The sequence below is a fragment of the Dermacentor variabilis genome, chromosome 11, assembly GCF_050947875.1.
Source record: "Dermacentor variabilis isolate Ectoservices chromosome 11, ASM5094787v1, whole genome shotgun sequence".
In the NCBI taxonomy this organism is placed as follows: Eukaryota; Metazoa; Arthropoda; class Arachnida; order Ixodida; family Ixodidae; genus Dermacentor; species Dermacentor variabilis.
In genome coordinates, this window is record NC_134578.1 from 16,067,266 (window position 1) to 16,090,270 (window position 23,005).

At 47.0% G+C, this 23,005-nt stretch overlaps 1 protein-coding gene across 2 annotated transcripts in view; it reads right to left on the reverse strand.

The window, feature by feature from the left end:
* Window positions 1-295: 295 nt before the first annotated feature.
* Window positions 296-23,005, reverse strand: part of LOC142563696 (venom metalloproteinase antarease-like TfasMP_A) — a 39,348-nt gene continuing 16,638 nt past the window's right edge. The window contains exons 9-10 of one of the 2 annotated variants that reach the window (XM_075674290.1): window positions 22,541-22,678; window positions 296-391 (exon numbers count right to left, since the gene is read on the reverse strand). In XM_075674290.1, the coding sequence (XP_075530405.1) occupies window positions 334-391; window positions 22,541-22,678 (196 nt within the window). In that variant the 3' untranslated portion in view covers window positions 296-333. The remainder of the gene's footprint in view (window positions 392-22,540; window positions 22,679-23,005) is intronic. The other variant, XM_075674291.1, reaches the window with a different exon arrangement.

The following is a 23,005-nucleotide window of genomic DNA, read 5'->3' on the forward strand; positions in this document are numbered from 1 at the left end:
TACTGACAAAGCGGGTTCGTAGAAGCATTCCTAAAAGCATTAGTATCTCTACTGGTGACAACATTGCGTGGAAGGCGATTCCAACACTAACTTGCGCTGGGAATAGTTGAGTCATGATAACATTTAGAGTTTTAACACGTGTGCGAGAATCTTATAGCTGGTAACTTGTGCGGCGATATACTGTGCTGTTGTAAGGTGGCGTAAGCCGTATGCAATGCCTCCAAAAATAATAAAGAACCATTGACTATGATAGGATAGAGGGGCCGATGAAATGAAAACATGAATTACGATAAATCTTTTATTCCCACGTCTCGAATTACGAGTGCAGGCCACCTATGGATAGCCTCCGTCTTCCTGGGCGCTTCGTCGTAAACAGGCCGCTTCTCTTGACCTGCGAAGATAAGGCAGGTGTAGCCAGCTGAAACAGCTTCCTGCATAGTGATATCTGGCTAAGGCAGATGCCACAAACGTCTGTGGGGCTTAGGTTTCGGCTGCACACTGAAGATTAGTTCATACTTGGTGGGCTATCACTTGGGCTAGCGAAAGATACAGGCTTTCCGAATGTTTCGGGTCATTCACCTTTTGTCCGTCCCGCGGTGGCCATGCACGTGTAGCACCTTTCACCCTCTCTTGTCGGCGAGTTGAGTGCGTGTGTAGAAGGCGTATTTGTGTGTGTGTGTAATGTAATGGCGTAGCAGAATTGACGCTCCCAAAAAACCATCCCAGAGTTCGTAACCAAGTAATAAGAATCGTTAAATCCAGTACGCGCTTCGCTAATGGCAAAGCACCACTAGACGCGAGTAAAATCCCGAGCATTGCATGACTCGTCAAACAAACTTAGGTGTCTTCATTTTAAGATCTGCGTATAATCATCAGGTACCACCGTGCACATTTTCACTATCGAACCTTATGATTTCCAGCACTACCAGATTCACTACAATGGCGACTCTCTTTTTCTAAAAGTTATTACTAACTTTGGTGAAGAGACTATTTAATACGATACGTTATTAATATGGAACACGCCACCACCAACCATAAGAGCCTAGAAGGTCCTTCCACCAGTTTAACAGAGAAGAAAAGGTGCACTTATTATTGTCTGACGATGTTGATGTTGATGTTGAGTTTAATGGCGCATAAGCAACTAAGGCCATCATGCGCCAACAGCAAGGTATAATGTAGGGAAAAGCTGGGTCACCTCAAAAGGTCCTTTTCTGTTAGAGGACCCCGAGGATTCCAACAAATTAAATAAACACCTCAGCGTTCTTCTCAGACATGAGAAGGTGGATGAGCTGTGTCACTGGATGTGAAAGAGAACAAGGTCAAGCTTTACAATTTTTCGAGAAAACCGGTTTCTTTTAAAAAGCTAAATACATGAATTGTGCCAACCAGTGCATCTTCGCTTAAAATCAATGAAGGATGAAAAGGAATGCGTTCGCTGTAAAATGGCGTAAAATATTTTTTTCTCAATGTCTCAAGTCGTCTGCAGGAGAGTAAAATGTGGGTTACTGTAAGTTCGTCTCCGCATTTGTCACAAACAGGCTTGTCTTTTTTTGTCAGCAAGTAATTATGGGTGAGGTGTGTGTGTCCAATACGGAGTCGACATAAGACAACTTCAATAAAACGTTCTTGGTGTGAACATGACTTCCACTCTTCGATGATGGGTTTTACAAGGTGTAGCTTATTATTCGTTAGGTTGTTCCATGCGGACTGCCATTTTTCTTTCAGTTTATGGCACACTAATTTCATGCAATCTCTGTAAGGAATTCTTAAGTTTTTGATTTGCTTATTTCGAGCTTTCGCTGCACTCTCGTCTGCTTTCTCATTTCCACAGATTCCTACGTGGCTCGGCACCCAACAAAATTTGATGTTTTGTCCCCGCCTCGCGGCTTCTGTTATGTTGTGTAGGATGTCACCGATTATTGGCAGAACTGCATTCCTAGGCTGAAGTGCTGTAAGTATGCTTAGTGAGTCTGTATAAATGATGCTGTTTTCAATGTTTTCATGTAATATTCTTTCCACAGCCATGGAAATTGCATGACTCTCTGCAGTGAGAATTGATGCACATTGCGGCAGCCGTACTACTTCTTCCCAGCTATTCTGTATCACAGCACATCCCACGTAGTGTGCAGCTTTGGAACCATCGGTGTAAAATGCTGTGTATTCCACATATTTTTCTTTTAGTGCTAAATATTCTTGTAATATATGTTCCTGCGGCGTTAGTTTTTTCTGAAAACGTGTTAATGATAAGTCACAAACAGAAGGCAAGCAATACCATGGTGGCAGTGGATCAGATTTCTGGGCAATATTAGGCAGTGTGTCCGTTACATGTAACTCTTGTAATTTCTCTTCAAAACGGAGAAGGAGTGGTCTGATAGCCTGGGGTTTGTTTGTGAATAATATTCTAGATGGGCATTTGTTAACTATTGGGTAACATATATGTTTTGGCAAGGAACGGATTTTTAGAACATACGAGCATGTCAGCATGCTTCTTCTGTCGGCAAGTGGGGGTTCGTTAGTTTCTACATACAAACTGGTTATGGGCGACGTCCTGTAGGCACCAGTTGACAAGCGTAAACCTAAATTGTGTACTGGGTCCAATCGTTTCGAATATGATGATCTGGCAGAGCCATACACTATACACCCATAGTCTAAGGAGGAGCGTATGACGGAGCGGTATATTTGTAGAAGGCATGCCCTATCAGAGCCCCAGCGTTTCCGTGAAAGGACTTTAAGTATGTTGAGTGCTCAAGAGGCCTTGTTTTTCACCGTGTTTATGTGAGGTAGGAATGTTAGCTTTTTGTCAAATGTGATGCCAAGAAATTTGTGCTCGTTTTTCACTGGGAGTTCGGTTTCATTAAGGTGTAGGGTGGGATCAGCCTGTAAACCTCGTTTCAGCGAGAACATAACGGCCACTGTTTTCTGTGGAGAAAACTGGAACCCATTTTTATCTGCCCATGTTGCTAGTTTGTTTATAGTTAACTGTACTTGCCTCTCGCATGTTGATACGCTTGATGATGTGCAAGCTATCTGGAGATCATCAACGTAAACTGAATACATAATGGATTTCGGAATTATTTGTGTTAGGGAATTCATTTTTACAATAAAGAGTGTAGTGCTTAAGATACACCCTTGTGGTACCCCATTTTCCTGACTGAACTTCCTTGAGAGAGTTGAACCGAGGCGCACATGGAAGGAACGGTTGGACAAAAAGTCACGCAGGCAGTTTAACATCCTGCCGCGATTGCCCAGATCTACTAGGTCGCGGAGAATGCCATACCTCCAGGTAGTATCATAAGCCTTGTCTAGATCAAAAAAGACGGCAAGGCAGTGTTGTCTGTGGATGAATGCCTCTCGAATTGTGTTTTCAAGTCGAATGAGGTGATCAGTTGTAGAGCACGTTTTTTTAAAACCACACTGATGGATGTCGAGTAGTTCACGGGAGTCTAGAATAAACATCAATCTAATATTCAAAATGCTTTCGAAAGATTTCGCCAGACAGCTGGTAAGGGCTATTGGCCTATAACTACCGGGAGATGTCGGTGGCTTTCCGGTTTTCAAAAAGGGTACAATAATAGCTTTTTTCCAGGCCTCCGGTATTTTCCCTTGTAACAGTATCTTGTTAAAAAAATTCAGAAGTGCATTTATAGCGGATTCGGAGAGATGTGCCAGCATTTCATAATGAATTTCATCGGGCCCTGGTGCAGTTTGTTTCCCGGCAGACAGTACTCTAGTGATTTCTTGATGAGTGATTAAACTATTATACGGCTCATTTGTGCTGCCACTAATCGGAAGCCTTTGCTTTTCAGCCACGTTCTTATATTTTAAAAATGACTGAGTGTAGTGTGAAGAACTAGAGACTGCAGCGAAATGTTCTCCTAATATGTTGGCCTGTTCCTCTATACTTGTTTGGATGCCGGGGGTTGTCAGGAGAGGAATTGTAAATGGGGAGTAGCTACCATGGAGCTTACGTACCTGCTCCCACATGTTTTTTGATGTGACTGTGCTATTTATTGATGAAACGTATGCTTGCCATGACGTCTTTTCGGCATTACGGCGGACATATCGTGCTTTAGCTCGTGCCTTTTTAAAGATTAGGAGGTTTTCCTGAGTGGGATATCGGCGAAGGACACCCCAGGCTTTATTTTGTTTTCGCTTTGCTTCTTTGCGTTCCCGAGTCCACCACACCTTGTGATTTTGTCTCACCACTCCTGAAGTCTGGGGGATAGCTAAACGGGCAGCGGCTAAAATACAGGTTGTGAGTTGTTCATTGAGATCATCGACACTAAGGTCTTCAGAAAAGACTTCATCTAGATTGGCTTTTTCTCTAAACAGTGTCCAGTCAGCTGCTTGGAGCTTCCATCGTCGTGGTTTGTTTGGAATGATTGCAGGTGAGGATGGAAGAGTGATTTTAAATGGTAGATGATCGCTTCCATATAGGTTATCTATGACGTCCCATTTAAAATCGTTAAAAATACAAGGTGAACTAAAAGATAAATCGATACAGCTCATCTTTCCTGAGCTTGGGGAGCAGTATGTTGATTTTCCAGAATTCAACAAACATTATTGCTTAAAATAAAATCTTCTATAATTTGTCCTCTTACGTCTGTTTTCTCGCTTCCCCAAAAACTGGAATGCGCATTAAAATCCCCAACTACCAGATAGGGTTCTGGTAATTGTTGGAACAGGTCCTCTAACTCTTGAAGGGTTATTTTTAGGTGTGGTTCTAAATACACAGAGCGCACCGTAATCGTTTTGTATGAGAGCAAAGTGGCTGCCACAGCTTCAAATTTGGTTTTTATTTTGACTTCACGAGCTGCAATGCCACTTTGTACAATGATGGCTGCCCCTCCTGAGAGCCTGTTTGCTTGCTCTCGGTCACGGCGAAAGACTTTGTATTTTTTTAGTACATTTGTATGCTGAGGACCTAAGTTCGTTTCCTGTAGGCACATTGCTACAGGAGAGAAAGAATTTATTATCTCTTTTATATCACTAAAATTATTTAGGAGTCCTCTGCAATTCCAGTGTATTAGGAACGCCATATTGATTTATGTGTGTGGGGTCGGGATACGTTTAATTGGTTTTCGCCCCGTGATTCGGGGGTTTTCTTTACACGCAGTATCCAAGGAGTTCCGCCGTCTCTGTGACGTTGACGGCACGGAACCACCCTGGCTCGTCTCCATTACCTCATCAGAGGCGCTGGAGGGTCGTGCAGACTGAACGTCGGCACTTTTTTCAGACCTCTCCTCGTGGGCAGAGGCCTTGAGGCTTGCCAACTCGAGGGACGGCATAGCCTGCTTTGCGGCTGGTGGAGCAGCGTGAGCTGCTCCCACCGGGGGCGAGGATGGCTCCGTCCCAGCCTCACTATATGTGGTCTGGGCAGGTGCCGGAGGCCGGTGTGGTGGATCGCCCTGTCGCACCACATCGGCGAAGTTCATGTTCGGTTTCAGTGAAAACGTGTTTTTAACTAGGATGCGGTTTCTAGCCTCTTTGAATGAAATGTTCTCAATTGTTTTCAATGTAATGATTTCTTTTTCTCTCTTCCATGAGGGACAAGATCTGGAGTATGCAGCATGCTCTCCTTCACAGTTCGCGCAGCGAGGTGCTGCTTCGCATATTTCAGAAGCATGGTCTTTGGATGCGCATTTCGCGCAGGTTTTGCGACCACGGCAACTCTGGGAGCCATGGCCAAATCTCTGACAGTTGAAGCAACGTCGAGGGTTCGGTATGTATGGGCGAACTGCAACTTTCGTATACCCAACTTCAATTGTCTCTGGAAGTGTGCAGCAAGTGAAAGTCAAAATTAGATGCTTGGTAGGTAACTCTTTGTTGTCTTTTCTTATTTTAATTCTCTGAACGTTGCTGACATTTTGTTCGGAAAGACCATTTAGCATTTCTTCTTCGGAGAGATCCAAAAAGTCAATTTCAGAAATCACCCCACGCACTGTGTTCAGCGATCTGTGGGTTGAAATTAAGACGGGGATGTCTTCAAACGACACGATATTAGCAAGTTTGCACACTTGAGCTTTGCTTTGGATTTCTAGCAGTAAGTCACCGCTAGCGAGCTTTGTTACATTATAGTTGGTGCCTATGGCTTCTTTCAGACATCTTGCCACTGTGAACGGGGATATTTTTCTAGCCAGTTTTTCTGGCTTTTCACTGTGTATCACGTGATACTTAGGGAAGATTTCTTTGGTTTTTTGAAAAAAATCAGCTGTGACATCGGTCCGCCCTCTTTTGTGAGGGCGATCTGGTTTGGAGAGAGGAGGTGCCATGGGAAAAATGTATTATTCGGCCGCGGTGCCAGCCACCCACCATGGAGCCCTACAAGGGGACGGGAGAGGAACTTGTAAGCAAGTCCTCCCCACGCCAGCTGTACAGCGCAACTATAACCAAATATGGCTGAACTCAGGACAGCTCGCCACACAAGGTTAACCCTAGCCACCAAGGAAAAAAGGGAAAACGCAAGAAGAGATGAGGAAATAGGAGAGTTGTGAGAAAGGAGATAGGAAAGTGAAAGATATAGGGGAGGACAGGAAAAGGCGACTGCCGATTTCCCCCGGTCGGGTCAGGCCGGAGGTGCCGTCTACGTGAAGCAGAGGCCAAAGGAGTGTGTTGCCGCCGCTGGGGGGCCGTAAAGGTTCAAGCACCCGGCATTGACTCAACTCCCAGGATCCCCTTTTCCCCGGACACGGCTAAGCCGCGCACGACTACACGCGGGAGGGTCCAACCCTCGTGTGCTCGGGTACGTGGTGTCGCAACGCACCAAAAGCCTGCTTGTGCAGACGCCCCTGCGGGGATTGTCTGACGAAGCAAACATTTTATTGTATATGCTTTTATATTTAAATGAGTGCTCTTGAATCTACTCTAGTAAATGTTTTGGCTGGCTTTTTTTTTTCAATTTCAATGCGAAGCATTCTTTGACTCATTTTTTTGCCTTTTACGGCATTTAGGTAGTTTGCTAAGTAGATTCCCGTCTCACCTCGCTTTAATACAAAGAAAATAACGTGTGACCTATGGTGGAACCGAATCTCTGCCTTAGAGAAGAGCAACCCGATACTCTATCCACTGGTCCACTATATCCCGCTTCTTTATCTCCCAGATCTTGAGTTTGCAACACCACCACACCTTTGCTATCCACAGACACACGAAGGACACTGAATATATGTATTCTGGATGAACTTTGTTGACTTTTGTTGTATTAAAGCTCTTTAAGATCTCTCAGGGTTTCCACCCAAGACTGCCAATCACGAACACATTCTCGTGCCCTTAACACTTACTTTCTTAACTGTCTGCGTTTTACACTGACACCTATTATTGAAGCGTTACCTGACGGCAAACAAAGCAGTGTGAGCAAAAAACGCCGTCTTTGCTGTACTAGCCTTCATTGTACTGCGTTTCCAGCAAAACTGTTGAACACAACACAATGAAATTTGCTGTGCTTTGGAATTAAATGTTATTCAAGGTTGCTATGAAGAGGTATTGCGTGTAAGCGAATTAAAAATTCATATAGGCTTTAATAAATATGGGAAAAACAATAAAAGTTTATGAATGAATATATTTTTCTTTTTAACTAGGAACAACAATATTTAGTGATTTCTTAGGCTACAATGCACTTATCATCTATGCGAAGTTGTTTTGTGTTCTGATGAACAGTTCATGAGTTATTATTACTTCAGATTGGCACTTTATGACTATACTTGGTCACGCATTACCAAAAAAGAGGGAAAACTATTCAAGCGTAAGCTCTACAATTTTCAATAATCAAGCAGCAAGCCCTTCTATTCAATCATATGAAGAGAAAATTGGCTTATGTTGATTACGGAATCTATAAGGGAGCAGTGAATTTCGCTAATTTTTCGGCTGGCCAGGTCCATGCAAATTGACATTCTATTTCACGTACACGCTAATTCACAACGAGTGTTTCGCATTAGTAAAGTACGATGCCTCGTAATCAATAGCACTCACGAGTTTGAAACAACAGATTTCCAATAAGTAATAAACCTCACAGGCATTTCTTGCTGTTGGCGCCATGTGTTCAAAAAGTATCAAGCTGTTTCACGTCAGTTTCAACATTTGTCGAATGTGGCGCCACTAAACATTACAAAGCGTGCAAAACGCGTACAGATTCTTCCTCCAGATTTGAATGTTTGGCTCCGTCTAGTCGCCGCGCCTACCGCACATTCTTCCAAGCATACGCGTCTACAACCAGACCTTCAACGTGGTTCTATGGCACCTCACTCAACTGTGGCTGCTGGGAGAAAAAGAATGAAAGAACGAGAGCGCCGGTGGGCATGGTACACCATGACTGCATGCAAGCTAGCCATCAGGTTAGGCTATTGTGCACAGGAGAATTGCTGCTAAAGTAAGATTCCAGGAATTTTCTCGGTGCTCACTTTCGTTCCTAGGTGATTGTGGAAGCGTTCATGAAGTTCACACAGAACTTGCCCCGCCCCTTCCTAATTCCCAGCTTCGTACGACTACATCTGGAAACTTGCTATCCCCACGCAGTGAAGTGCGATGTGTTTGGCAGAGCACTGTGTTTGGCCTATTCTACGCGACGCCGGTTGAAGGATAGGATTAGCAGCAAACAACGAGGGAGCCTTTATTTCCCCCACTCCAGCGAAGAGTGCGGATGGCTGCGTGACCTGTGGAATTCCAAGCCGCGCGCAACATACCGATTTTCCCGTGTTCCGACGCTCGGTGAAGTATTGAAACACGCGATTTCCAGTAGGTGGTCTTCTGGTGCAAAGATATATCGTATTTGCCCGCGCAATCATCGCTCTCGCATAATGCTCGAACCCCCACATTTCCCACTTTCCTTTTCGAGTAATCATCGTAGCCTCGAAAATTACTGCAGTGATTGCCATCTACATGTTGCGGTGCATGACAGCCGATCGTGCGGAGCTTTCCTCCATTTCTTTTTGCGAAGCCCTTCCGCCGTTGCATGCGCAACAGCGCACATGTGCACGAAAGTCTGCGAATTCAGCAGAAAAAGGAGAGAAAGCAATGGCCAGTGTGAAAAAGGGCGACAACACGTGCACAATTTACGCTGCGTAGACTAACGACTTTAAAAAAAGTACTTTTGGCAAATAATCTATTCGTGCAGTTCCCGCTTGTGCAGAGCGTGTGACCTTACTGCAAAGGCCAGTGTGAGGACTTGGCTTTGGACGCCTGTGTCATGCATGGGAAGGTAGGGAAACTGCTCTTCGCGAAAGCAACGTAAACGGCTGCTGGCGAAACCGGGGAAACATCTGAGCGCTGTGCGCAAGGGCATGTACGAGTGCTTACGATGGCCATTGCGATCATAACACTTGCGCGACGAGTGCTAGCGGCGGCGAGCGCCTGTGTGTACATTTCCTAAAGCGAACGTTCTGTGCTACCGCTTATTTTACCATTTCGCTGTACCGCGGCTCTGAGACTCGAATGACGCAACCTCCAATGCCATGCGCGCGGGCTGCCAAGCGGGTGCGCCAACGCACCCGCGACAGCATGACACGAGAGCCGGAAGTGTGTGTGATTTATGTCCCAATAAAAAAACAGCCTAACCACGTCTACTATGCTGTCTATTTTGTACTGGTGCGCGAATAATAACTTTTCACAGCGAATGGAATACAGCCTAAAGACAAATTGAATCACGTAAGGATTATTCCATTCGACAAGCGAATAGAATAGGACATCATTATATACGTTATTCAAATTTCGCACACCACTACTGGTATTTCATTTCCGGAAGACTTATCCCCACAGTACACCTGCAAACTTCGAATTTATAGCTCATCACATGGGCACAGCACATGGCTGTGTCCATGTGATGGTTCAAGCCGACCGAGGCGAGGCCGTGAACGAGCATGTCTGAATTGATTGGCTGCACGACCGACGAGCCCGTTTTCCAAGGGGTACGCAAGCCATGGGGAGTCAACTTGACAGAGCACTGCAGCGCATTTGAGTGTACCGGAAAATTCGAGTGCCGTGGGGAGCGTAAAGGTAAGGACGGTCAACGGATAGATGAGACATGCATCTTATGATGCCGGGAAACAACTTTTCTTGGTCGTACTTGAGTGATGTCCTTAGCATGCAGTAGGCCCAAGTGGGGACAATCTTGCCACCATTGAACACTGAGACCGCACCGTGGTCGCGAGGAACTCGCAGAATCTGCTGAACCTGCTCGAATGAAGACGGATAGTTACTTCCAACACCTGCTCCCCCGGCTGGTGCGAGGGCGTCTGCTGTGTCCACCAATGACATTTATGTATTGTGGTTAGATCGTTCTGGTGCTGATGGATTTGGTTCCCCGTTATTTGCACGTTTCCGCCCGGTTGACATTCCGTAGAGACTGCGGCCTAGTATGTGCTCCTCAACCACGTTCTTCGCACCCAAGCCGGCTGCTCCCGATGCAGAGTGCCAATTGCCTGTGGAAGTAAAGTCATTGAAAAACTCCTTTGCAGACGCTCGGTCGGCTGCAAACATGTCTGCGTGGCTTTGCACTCGTTCGTACGCCTCGTCGTGGTACTTCGCAATGCGGTCGTCCTCGTCCACAGTAGGCTTTCCTTTGTGGCTCCTGGGCCCAGGTAGTAGTGTACTGGAACCAGCACCTCTGCGTCTAGTAAGAAAATACGGTAGCGGTAGCGACTACATCACCAGCTTCATTCATTCAGATTCATAATTTAGACGCATCTATTTAACCTAATCCAAGCTAACTTAACCCAACCTAATCTAACCTAACGTAACCCAACCTAACCCAACTTAACCTAAGTCAACCTAATCCAACCTAACCTAACCCAATCTAACCTAACCTAACGTGTGTTGTGTTGTTGCAGTGCGTGTACTGTTACAATATATTTGGGCAAACAACCAAATAAGTGGACATAAGTGGACATAATGTCATTGAGTGACACTTGTCAGTTCAATCAAAATTCCTTTTTTCTACTTTTTATCTGCAGAGAATACAGTGATATGCAAGCAGTATTCTTTGGGTTGCATTCCTTCCTTCATGGTGTTCGCTTGTCGAATTCTTCATGAATAAGTTACTTAGGCAGTGGGGGCACATGAAACGGGGATGAGTTCTGTGTAATATAATTGCGGTACGCATATCCGTGCCAAGTGGTACACAAGCAGGTGCATCATACGGGCATCGATAAGGAGACACGTGTGAAAGAATGCAATTGCAAGTTGCCTGTTTATCTGTACTAGATGATATTGCTACGGAACAGTATTTGTGATCACGAAGAGCCGAGCAGTGTGAAGACGACGACGACGATTAGAGACTAGCGCGGGCTGTTGCCTCTTGGCCAAGTATGGCGTATTTCTTTGTAAGTATACTTGTATATAGCTTTTCGTCTGCGTCTTCCTACGTAACATATCTGGTGGAGGTGCGGGGTATCAATCCCCGCTTCTCACGTTTCTCTCAGCCTACATCACACAAACAGTAAGCTAAAAGCATACACGCACATGGGCGAAGGAATCGGAAATAATTGCACCATTGCTGCATGAGGAGATCCCGGTTTTATCACACGACTTCAAGTCCGGGAGTGCTGCCATCTGCGCTTCGTCCGTGGGTCGTACAAGACCGAAAATCTCAGCTATTTACGACATCTGTATTCTGGCGCCCGAGCACTGCAAATACTGACGACAAGCATTGCAAGTGCTTTGTCCGCATGCTTCGACATGGCGACGAGTGCCAAAAACCATTCGGTCGGCTCGTGGGACGATAGGAAACGGGACGTCTTTCGAAGGGGACAGAAGGCAACGTTCCGCGCACACGAGAAGGTAATCAGGCCGTCTACAGAGTAGGGGTGCTTTCAGGCTGCGTCGGCTTACCTCGACCTTTGTGTGGATAGCGTCTGCTCATCTTCCTTCAGCTTTTTATGCGTTTTTAGTGATGAGGAATTGTTGGCAGTGTAGGGGAAGGGGACATCCCTCCCCGCCGTTACCGTAACTTTATCGCACGAGGTGAACATTTGAAGAATTCCACGGTAGGCAGAACTATCATCAGTCGGCTTTCCTGGAGCTATTTCCAACGAGCTATGGAAAGAAGAATGATAGGTGTAACGTTAAGGGATAAGAAAAGAGCAGATTGGGTGAGGGAACAAACGCGAGTTAATGACATCTTAGTTGAAATCAAGAAAAAGAAATGGGGGACATGGGCAGGAGATGTAATGACGAGGGAAGTTAACCGATGGTCATTAAGGGTTACGGACTGGATTCCAAGTCAAGGGAAGCGTAGCAGGGGGCGGCAGAAAGTTAGCTGGGCGGATGAGACTAAGAAGTTTGCAGGGACAACATGGCCACAATTAGTACATGACCGGGGTAGTTGGAGAAGTATGGGAGAGGCCTTTGCCCTGCAGTGGGCGTAACCAGGCTGCTGCTGCTGATGTTGTTTAAGAGACGAGGATTAGCTCACGGGCCCTTTGTAGGCGCCGTGACGGGAATTTCGTCTTTTTTGGAGCGATCGAGAGAGCCTCGACGCTCCTTAGGCGCTGGTGGCACCGTCTTGCTGGTGGTTGTGTCCATCGCCTCCTGCGAGGCGCTGGGCACGCGCTCTTCCGAGCACTTTGTTTGACGTGAAGGCCTCGGCACGTTGGACGAGGCCTTTGAGGCCACCTGCTCGGAGGTAGATGGCCCCTTCTGCTGGGTTGACAAAGCAGCGCTAGCTGCAACCGCCGCAGGGGCAAATGGCGTAACTGCCGACTCACTGCCTGTGGGTCGGACAGCTGCCGGAAGCTGTTGTGTCGCTGCCCACTGCCGCGTCACATCGGCAAAGGTGTTCTTTGGCAGGAAGGATACCCGCCTGCGTGCCTCCTTGAAACTTATGTTTTATTTTACTTTAATTGTAACAATTTCGTTTTCTTTCCTCCAAGATGGGCACGACCGCGAGTATGCAGCGTGCTCCCCATCACAGTTTACACAGTGGAGAGAGTTTTCGCATGATTCAGAGATGTGCTCATGAGCACTGCATTTCGCCCAAATTTGGCGGCCTCGGCAGCTCTGTGAGCTGTGACCGAAACGCTGGCGTTTGAAGCATCGCAGGAGATTAGGGACGTATGGCCGAACACGAAGCTTGATATACCCGGTCTCGATGGCCTCAGGCAGAACACTTGTGACAAAGTAAATATTAGGTGTTTGGACTGTATTTCCTTATTGACACTCCTCATCTTAATTCGCTTGACGTTGATGACGTTCTGCTCACTGAAGCCATCCAGGAGCTCAGCTTCAGTCAGCTGCAAGAGATCATCATCGGAGACAACACCACGGGTGGTATTCATTACGATGTGGAGTTACTGTTACTTGGGTGTCCCAAAATGATTGGGTAGATAAAGCTAAAAATTGGGTAGCTTTTCATATTGTTTCTGGTTCCGGAGCACTAAGAGGAGACCACCGCTTGCCATCCTGTATGCTTTATAACCTGTACCAAAAACTTGGGTGAGAGACTTAGACACGAGGAATGGTGAAATTCTTCGCACGGGTTTGTCTGGTTGTTCAGAGTGGACTACATGGAAACGAGGGAAAGTTTCTTTTTGGCAGGCAAAAAATTCGAAGACATCATCGGTGCGCCCCCTTTTCAGGGCGCGATCAGGCAGTGGAGGAAAGAAGTAGCCATAAAAGAGTGTAATTTCGGCAGTAACGCCTAGCGATCCACCGTGGAGTCCTACAAGGGAACGCTGCAGGACCTGTGAAACACGGCCTGCAAACGCCAGCTGTACATTACCGCTATAACGAAGTATGAAATAGCCTAGGTTGGCTATTCACACAAGGTTAACCCTTGCTGCCTGGAAAAATTGGAAGGGAAGCCACGAGAAGACAGGAAAGATGAAAAGCGAGAGAAAGACGAAGGTTGGTGGGAGAGAGAGACAGGAAAAGGCCACTAGCGATTTCCCCTGGGTGGGTCAGTCCGGGGTGTGCCGTCTACGTGAAGCCGAGGCCAAAGGGGTGTGTTGCCGCCTCCGAGGGGCCGTAAAGGTCCAAACACCCGGCATTGGCTCAACCCCCAGGGTCCCCCTTTCCCCGGACACGGCTAAGCCGCGTACGGTTAGACGCGGGAGGGTCCAACCCTCGTGTGCTCGGGTACGCGGTGTGTCGCAACACACCAAACGCCTGCTGACGCAGACGCCCCTGCGGGGGCGGTAAGCTAAGATATGTAGCTCCAGCATTTATATTCCAGATGTTATTCTGCTGCGGGCGTTAACATTGTCGCGCACTTAATCATGTAAATAGGGGAAGAACAAGAAAAAAATTCACCGGCGATGTATGAAAATTTGTAAAATACGTACCACTGGGTGTCCCATGGGGCGGATGGGTGTGTGCCACTGCGTATTTGCCCCAAGGATCAGCGGGCATATGCCGCTCTTCAATGAACATTTTTGACATCAACTTGGGTTACCGCAAGTATCACAGCATCATCGCACCTACACAGTGACACTCAAGAAAGGAGATTTTTTCCTGCAAATGATGGTCGGCGTAGGCGTTCTGGTTTCTTTGGCTTTCAAAAGGCGCGTTCTTGACAAATATGACATGCAGTATCGCGTTTATGCTCTTTCAGGGCTTACAAGGGAGGTACTAAGCTAAAAGGCTTTCGCTGCTGTCGAAACGGTTCGCGAAGATTTCTGCGATTTTTTCGTTAAGCATACAATGACGAAGTATTCGTCAGAACACTAAAAGTACTGCCACAGTGCCTGCGGTGGTTATGAGCGACATCTCGTAGGCTTGTGCGTGTAAAACTCGGCTCCAATGGCAGTGCGTGGCCTACAGCCTCGAAGTGTGTGTGCGTTTAGACGGCAGTTAGTTCCTGACCCAGAAAACTTCAGGTAATGAATTTTTGACACTGAAGTTAGCCAAGGAAATCGCGCTCTTGTCCTATAGTATACTATAGGCCCAATATAAGAAATGTGTTCCATGCGTGAAGCTCATGCATGCAGCTTTCTTGCTGTACTTAGCAGTAAAATTCACTTTTCAACATTCTCTAACTCTGGAGCAAAACTACCGCCAGCTGGAGATTTCCATATAATTATAGTTATTGTAACTCGTATGGTTTCTGAACATTTAGAGTGCTTAAACGGAAGCACTCTGGGAACTGTGTTTGTAAACATAAAAAAAAAGGTCTATACTGTTAACCATAATGGGCAATATTTCACACAAGGCTGCTTTTAACGGACCATACTACAACGGACTGTCAGCTACAGCGGGCGAAATTAGGGGCAGTGTTTTCCAAAATAGGGCGTATAAAACGTGCTTTTGCCTCGTCGACATGGGCTGGCAACTGACTTGGGAGGGTCAGCCAGCGATCGCGGCTCAATGTAGCGCGCATGAGAGGAAGGTGGGGCGGAAACACGCCGAATTCTCTCGCGCGCGAGGCACCGGAAGAGGCAAGGGAGATGGGGGCTTTACTGCGGCGGCTGCTGCTTATGCCGTGGCTGCGCGGTCGCCGTATCTTGAAGGCAATCTGCGACGTGGACAAAGTGCTCGCCCGCGCTGGCGCCGTATCTTGAAAGCGATCTGCGATGTCGACAAAGTGCTCCACCCCACGGCCGACGTTTCTTGAAAGCGACCTGCGATGTGGACAAAGTGCTCCACTGCGCGGGCGCCGTATCTTGAAAGCGATCTGCGATGTGGACAAAGCGCTCGCCCACGCCGGTGCCGGTGCCTGGGAGAACGAAGTGAAATATGGCAGACAGGTGAGCGACCAGGGTGGGGCAACCTCCCCTCTCCAGATCAAGCTCCCTCTCCTATTCTTATTGCTCAGGAGATCCGCAAGCACACGGAGCCTCTCCGCGCTAAAATTGCGAGACTTGATGCTCAATTCTCCAACTCACCTTCTGCTCCTACCTCCCCCTCCGCCTCCACTGCAGAGTCCATGGATAGTGAGAGTACGCTGCCGAAGCCGTCGGGCCATGACTTTTTTGAGGGTATGGAGGTGCGTTTCACCGCAAGAATAGAGATCCTGACTGGCACCGCGATAGACCAGACGCTCGCGAAAACTGATGATCCGATCACGACTAAAGTTAACCAAGCTGTCGCTACGCAGCTCCGCACGCTGCGCAAAGCGAGTCCCCTTAAGGACGCATCTGACCGCCCCTCCGAATTTTCTCGTCGCATTGCCGCCATCGATGATGATGAAGACTGCACCCTGGCAGGCCTAGAAGTCAAACGACTGGTCATGTCTACTGGCTCTGGGGCAGCTCCACTAACTCTCAAGGCCCAACCTAATCATGGCAGGAACCCCTAAAGTTAGGCGTTCTCCTCCCTCCAAATCGGCCTCCCCCATCGCCACAACAACTGTAGGGGTCTCTGCTCTCGCACTAAGAGAGCAGACCTCTGTCTTTTTCTCTCAACTTTTGATTGCCCTCCAAGGGCCAGAGATGGGTGCCATCCTTACAAATTATTAGGCGTTCCAACAGGACCCCTCATCTCTGCCTACATCAAAATTATACAGCTAACCACGTCGATCTTGACCTGCAAGCCGGCTATTCCTATGAGATGGTGACTCTTCTCTCGCTTCGCAAACAGGACCCACCCATTCACATCCTCAACGTATACTGTTCCTCCAAACTCCAAAACTTCTCATTCGCGGACCTCTTCAGTCATGCACTGAGAGTTGTGGGCTGGGACCCCCTCCTGATTGTGGGCGACTTCAACGGCCCCAGTCCGGTCTGGGGGCATCACCGTGAAGAGAAGCATGGCCCCAAGTTGGCGGAGCATGCATCCCACGCTTGGCCTCACCCTTCACACTGACCCTGTCCACCCCACTCGGATTGACAACTCCGTGACCAGAGACATCTGTCCGGATTTGACCTCTACACGCAACATTCAGTTCGCCGACTGGGTCAATACTGAGAAAACCCTCGGTAGGCCCATTGTCTCATCAACACAATAATTCGCACACGCCCCATGGCACGACCCATCAAACAAGCCCGCATACCAGATTGGACGAAATTCAGGCAAAATTGGCAGGACACTGTTCCCACACACATGCAAGGCCTGGTCCCAGCAATTGGTTGCTAGCTTGCGTTCTACGGAAACAGAGATCCAGCTCTCAGAGGCGGTCTCCGTTGTGGATAGCCACCTCCTCCCCCTTTGGGAAGCCCGGCACAGCCTCATCTGCCGCTGGCGCCTTCAGAAACACAATAGGAAGCTAAAATCTTGCATAGCAGAGCTTACCCAGAAGGCGGCAGAGTGTGTGGCATAGCTCGCCGACTCTAACTGGTTTAGCCGCTGCCATACGGCTGCGTGACAAATGTCCAACTGAAACACATGGCGTCTCTTTCGCGCCCTCATTGACCCCATACAAACACACACTGCAACGCGGAAACACTTCCAGCCCGCCATCCACGGCTTTGCTGGTAACACCACTCAGCTAGCGCACAAGCTCAGGGACATACCTGTGCACTACCCAGGATGCCCGAGGGCCGGCATGCTCAATGCAGACTCTGAGGACGCCGAGCTGCATGAACATTTCCAGCTCCATGACCTAAAGGCAGCCTTGTCCAAAGTGAAGCGTGGCACTGCACCCGGGCGCGACAAAATTACAGTCAAGCTCCTAGCAAACATGCCGGGCTCGACTTACATTGCACTATTGGTATACTGCAATTTATCTGGCTGGGAGAAGTGCCCCTTGCTATCGATTGGAAGACAGCAATAGTCACCTTTATTCCTAAACTTGGCAAAGCCGTGAATACGGACAACCTCCGCCCCAACTCTCTCACCTCTTGTGTGGGCAACCTAATGAAGGCGATGGGGCGGGATCGGTTGCCTGCTTTCATGGAAAACAACAACACATTTGCTGACACCATGTTCGGGTTTCGCCCACACTAATCCGCACAGCATGTCCTCCTTCAACTTAACCGGGAACTCCTAGACCCCATTTAATGTCCCCATGAATGAATGTTTGATGCTTAATGGTGCAAGGGCCAGGTATGGCCAAAGAGCGCTATGATAGTGTTAATGAGTTCGCGATGGACTGATGGGTTCTGTGAAGTTAGTGTGACCTGGCTGTAAAGGGGACTGAAAAAGTTGATGTAGATTGCATAAAATCTATGTGTAATAAAAGTATGGCAATGACTAATGACGTGTACTACGAACATTAACATGCATGGCGAAAGAATGATACAATAAAGAAAATACTTGAGATGCTAAAATTGGCTAGAGCAGTACTGCCTCACCAGAGCCATTGAAACACAAGGGCCTAGAGGCATGTGCTATACAAAGAAAACTATCATAGCAGCATCCTCTAGAAAGAGGATGGGTTACGAATTTAATGGGCTTATAACATGTAGTACAACATCATTCAAGAAAGCGAAGATTGCTTTGGTCTTAAAAAGCGTTTCTTCACCAAGAAACATAGCCGGATGTAGAGGGACGCAATAGCGGTATGCAAAAGGAAAATGTTTCCTCCTCTCTCTTTCGGCTTCCAGAAACTCCAGGAAGACGTGGAGGACTGTTATCCTGTCAGCACATCTACCACAGGTTGGAGGCTCGTTACCTGTCAAGAGAAAGTTATGAGTGCCAAATGTGTGTCCTGTTAGTCTAGTGAATAGGAAATCTGTTCTTCGTGTTTTCGTAATTGGCTGCCAGAATCCTAACTTCGACTTAATTACGTGAAGTTTAGTACTCGTTTCAGTGTCCCACGAGCGTTGCCAGTGGTTTCGCAGTTTGTTACGTGGGAAAGGCTTCATGTCTGTGGCAGGGACAGCAGCAGAACGAATACCCTGCGGTGCTATTAATTTGGCGATTTCGTCGGCAAGCACATTACCTTCCATTCCTCTATGGCAAAGAACCCAGAATATTACCACGTGTCTACGAGATAAATAGATGTTGCATAAGAGCGAGTAAAGTTCATTGAAGACACAATTTGTATGCTTTTGTAAAGGAATGAGGGCTTTACTAGGCTTAACGAGTCTATGAATATGATTGCTCTGTCAAGTTTCAGTTTCTTTATATGTTTTATCGCAGACAGTACTGCATAGGCTTCTGCAGTGAAGATACTTATAAGGGGTTCAACACGTCAGATTCAGAAAAAGAGGGACCAACAGCAGCGTAAGATACGCCAGCATGTGAATTTGATGCGTCTATGTACAATTCGGAGCAGGAGTACTTCGATTGAAGCTCATGGAAATACGTAGCAATTTCAAACTCAGGAGCGTACTTTGTGACCTCTACAAAGTATACGTCACATTCTATCACCTGCCACTCCCAGGGCGGTAATAGCTTAGCTGGAGGCTAAGCTAAGGAATCGGGACGTCCATTTTTTCGCTAAGTTCTCTTGCACGCGGTGACAAAGGAAGTCGCATAGAAGGCCTACTACAAAAGATGTTTCACATGTCAAGTCCTTAACGGTTGTGAAGCACAGATGTTCCTTATTAGAGTGCGCTTTCACAAAATAGGTGAAGCTTGTGTTTGTTCTCGGAAAATGGAGCGAATACTCATCTGATTCTACGTATGGACTTTCGACAGGGCTTGTTCTAAACACACCAGTGGCCAGGCGGGTACCCAGATGGTGAAGGGGGTCCAACATTTCTAGCGCGCTCGGGGCGGCAGAGTGATAAAGTAGGGCACCATAGCCGGGATCAAACTAGGCTCCTGTAAAGATTCTGTAAACACTTCCTGTCGCTACCCCATGTTGTGTGGGATAGGATTTTAAGTAAGTTGATTGTTTTTAGACATTTTTATTTAAGTCATTTTATGTGTGAAATGAAAGTAAGCCTGGATACAAGCATAAGTAACACATAGGAATCTGTGCTCTTTGTTGACAGCAATTTGTTGTCCGCCCATATCTACACAAGGATCTAAAACCACGCCTCTGTTTCTTATAAAGAGAACACAAGAACTTTTTTGGGGGTTGATCATAAATTCATTTTTGTCTGCCCACTTGGACACCTTGTTTAAGCCCTGCTGTACCTGTCTCTCACACACTGTAAAGTTGCAGGATTTGAAACCTATTTGTATGTCGTCTACGTAGACACAATAAAAATAGCTGGTGGTAATTATTTACAAAGCATGTTGATCTTAATGACAAAGAGGGTGCAGCTGAGTACGCCACCCTGGGGTTACCCCAGTTTCCTGTATGAATGTATGTGCAGGACCTATTTTCACCCGAAATGTACGGCTCTCTAGGTAGCTCTCTATAATATTTAACATACTGCCGCGGTTGCCCAGCGCCGAAAGGTCGCGCCGGATTCCGTACCGCCAGGTTGTGTCGTATAAGTTTTTCCATATCCAGAAATGCAGATAAGAACGATTGTTTGTGCACGAAGGCATTGCGAATGCTCGCTTCGATGCGCACGAGATGATCGGTTGTAAATCGCCCTTCCCTAAAACCACATTGAAATGGATCAAGCATTTTGCTAGATTTTAGGAAATATGCGAGACGGCGATTGATCGTTTTTTCAAGAAGCTTACAAAGGCAGCTCGTAAGCACATTAGGACGGTAGCTGGTCAGCAAAGATGTATCTGTACCGTGCTTCAAAATAGGGATCACAATAGCTTCTTTCCATTCAGATGGGAGATAACCGACAGTCCAGATAGCATTGAGAAGTGTGAGTAGCGTGATTTGTTTGTCAGAGTGCAGGTGCTTAAGCATATCGTACATGATTCTATCGGGTCCCGGTGGAAAGCTCTGACATGCTAATAAGGAAGCTTTAAATTCGGCAATGGTAAAAGGGCGGTTATATGGACCGTTTAGGATACATTTCCGATTCAATTGCGTAAGTTCTTCTGCTTTAAGTTTAAGAAAGTTCTCTGAATAGTGAGTGGAGCTAGACACGTGCTCGAAGTGTTCACCGAGAGCGTCGGCCTGATCTTCCAACCTGTTTTATTCTTTATAAACCAAGGGAAATGGATGGATTTGTTGTCCCTTAAGTCTCCGCAGCCCATTCCATACTTTTGCCTCCTGTGCGTACGAGATAAAGCCGGACAATAATCTCTCCCAGCTTCTCTTCTTCGCTTGCCGTCGCGTCCGCCTGCCCTGTGATTTAATGGTTTTAAATTCTATCACATTTTCTGCAGTTGGGGATCGGCGCAGTATGGCCTCAGCTTTATTCTGTTTTCCGAGCTTCCTTGCACTCGTCATTCCACCACAGAACTCGTCTTTTGGATGAGCTACCGCTAGATTGTGGAATAAATTTATTCACTGCCTCGATGATAAAAGGGGTAAATTGCGCTACCACGTCGTCAATACTAAAATCGGTGATAAAATATTGGGATAGGTAGGTCGATTCCTTAAAATGGTCCCAGTCGGCAGAAGCTAGCTTTCACGCAGGCGTACGTGGAAGGTATTCATGTTGTTCAATTAAATTTCAAAGTAGAGGAAAATTGTCACTTCCGTAAGGATATTTAATAACGCACCACTCTAAGAATGGTATAAGAGCTGCTGAGCCAATAGAGAGGTCTACGGAAGAATGAGAATTGTGAAACATGTTATAATAATTAGGTTCGTTCTTATTGAACAGGCATGTACCGGCGTTTACTAAAAAGTCCTCTATGAATCGACCTCTCGCATCGCATCGTGAGTCTCCCCACATCGTGTTGTGAGCATTAAAATCTGCTGCGAGTATGTAAGGCTCGGGAAGCTGAATAATGAGCTTTTAAAAGTCTGTTTTTTTTCAAGATGATGATTCGGTGGTATATAAATGGAACAGACAGTGATTAATTTATTAAAAAGAATGGCCCGAACTGACGCTTTCTCAAGGGGGGTTAGAAGGGCGACTTGTCGGCAAGCTACAGACTTGTCAGCTACTATTGCTACACCACCAGAGGCGTTAGGCTCGTCGCGGTCCTTTCGGAAGATGAAGTAATTACGAAGAAAATTTGTGTTCGTAAGTTTCAGATGTGTCTCTGTAACACACAGTAACTTTGGATTGTGCTTGTGTAGTAGTTCTGCAATGTCGTCAAGGTTACGAAAGAGTCCTCTGGCATTCCACTGTAGTATGTCTGTCTCTATTGTGATAAATGCGTTGTGTGCTGTGTGTTAAAAGACCAGAATTAGCTCACAGGCCCTTCCCAGGCGTCGTGACGCGAGTTTTGTCTTTTTTGGAGCGATCGAGAGAGGCTCGCCGCTCCATAGGCGCTGGTGGCGCCGTCTGGCTGGTCGTTGTGTCTATGGCCTCTTGCGAGGCGATGGACACACGCTCTTCCGAGCGCTGTGTGACGTGAAGGCCTCGGCACGTTCCACGAGACCTTTGACGCCACCGGCCTGGAGGTTGATGGTCCCTTCTGGGGTGGCGGAACAGTGCTAGCTGTAGCCGGCGGGAGGAGGGCAGATGGCGTAACTGCCAGCTCACTGCGTGTGGGCCGGACAGCCGCCGGAAGCCGTTGTGTCGCTGCCCCGACGCGTCACATCGGCAAAGGTGTTCTTTGGCAGGAAGGATACCCACCTACGTGGTTCCCTTGAAACTTATGTTTTCTTTTATTTCAACTGTAACAATTTCCTTTTCTTTTTTTTTCTCCATATTCAGTAACACTGGCACACAGGCTCAGGGAAATGTATACAGGCTCAGAGCCTGTGTTAGGCAATTTTGCCTGCTTCATGGAAAAGAGAACACAAAGAAATTACATCAAGAACGCAGAAATGGCATCCTTGCTGCATTGGGAAAAGGTAGCTTCCTGCGACCTTTGGCCGTAAGGGCTCATTAGAAACCCATTTTTTGGGCATCTTTGGGATACACCTGTCCCGTCGTGAGGGGCGCCCAATCTGAAATGATTTCAACGAAGTATAGCGTTTATCTGCGAGATCTCCAGCCGACTTTCCCTCGTACGTCTGCTAGGGAAAGCTAGGTATCACCAATGGTACCTTGCTGATTCAGTGGAAAGGATTTTATGAACTGAGGCAAAGAGCTGGTTTGAAAACAGGTGATTTTCTGAGGCATAGCTGCACGTAGCGCTTGTGGTGTCCGGTCTTTGCTCCCTTTTGCATTGTCTTATTTGGGCTGCAGTGACTTCATCGAATATGAACCGAGTAGACCATCGACAAGTTATCTTGAAATGAAAAATACATGTAAAGAATGTAACGATTCATGTA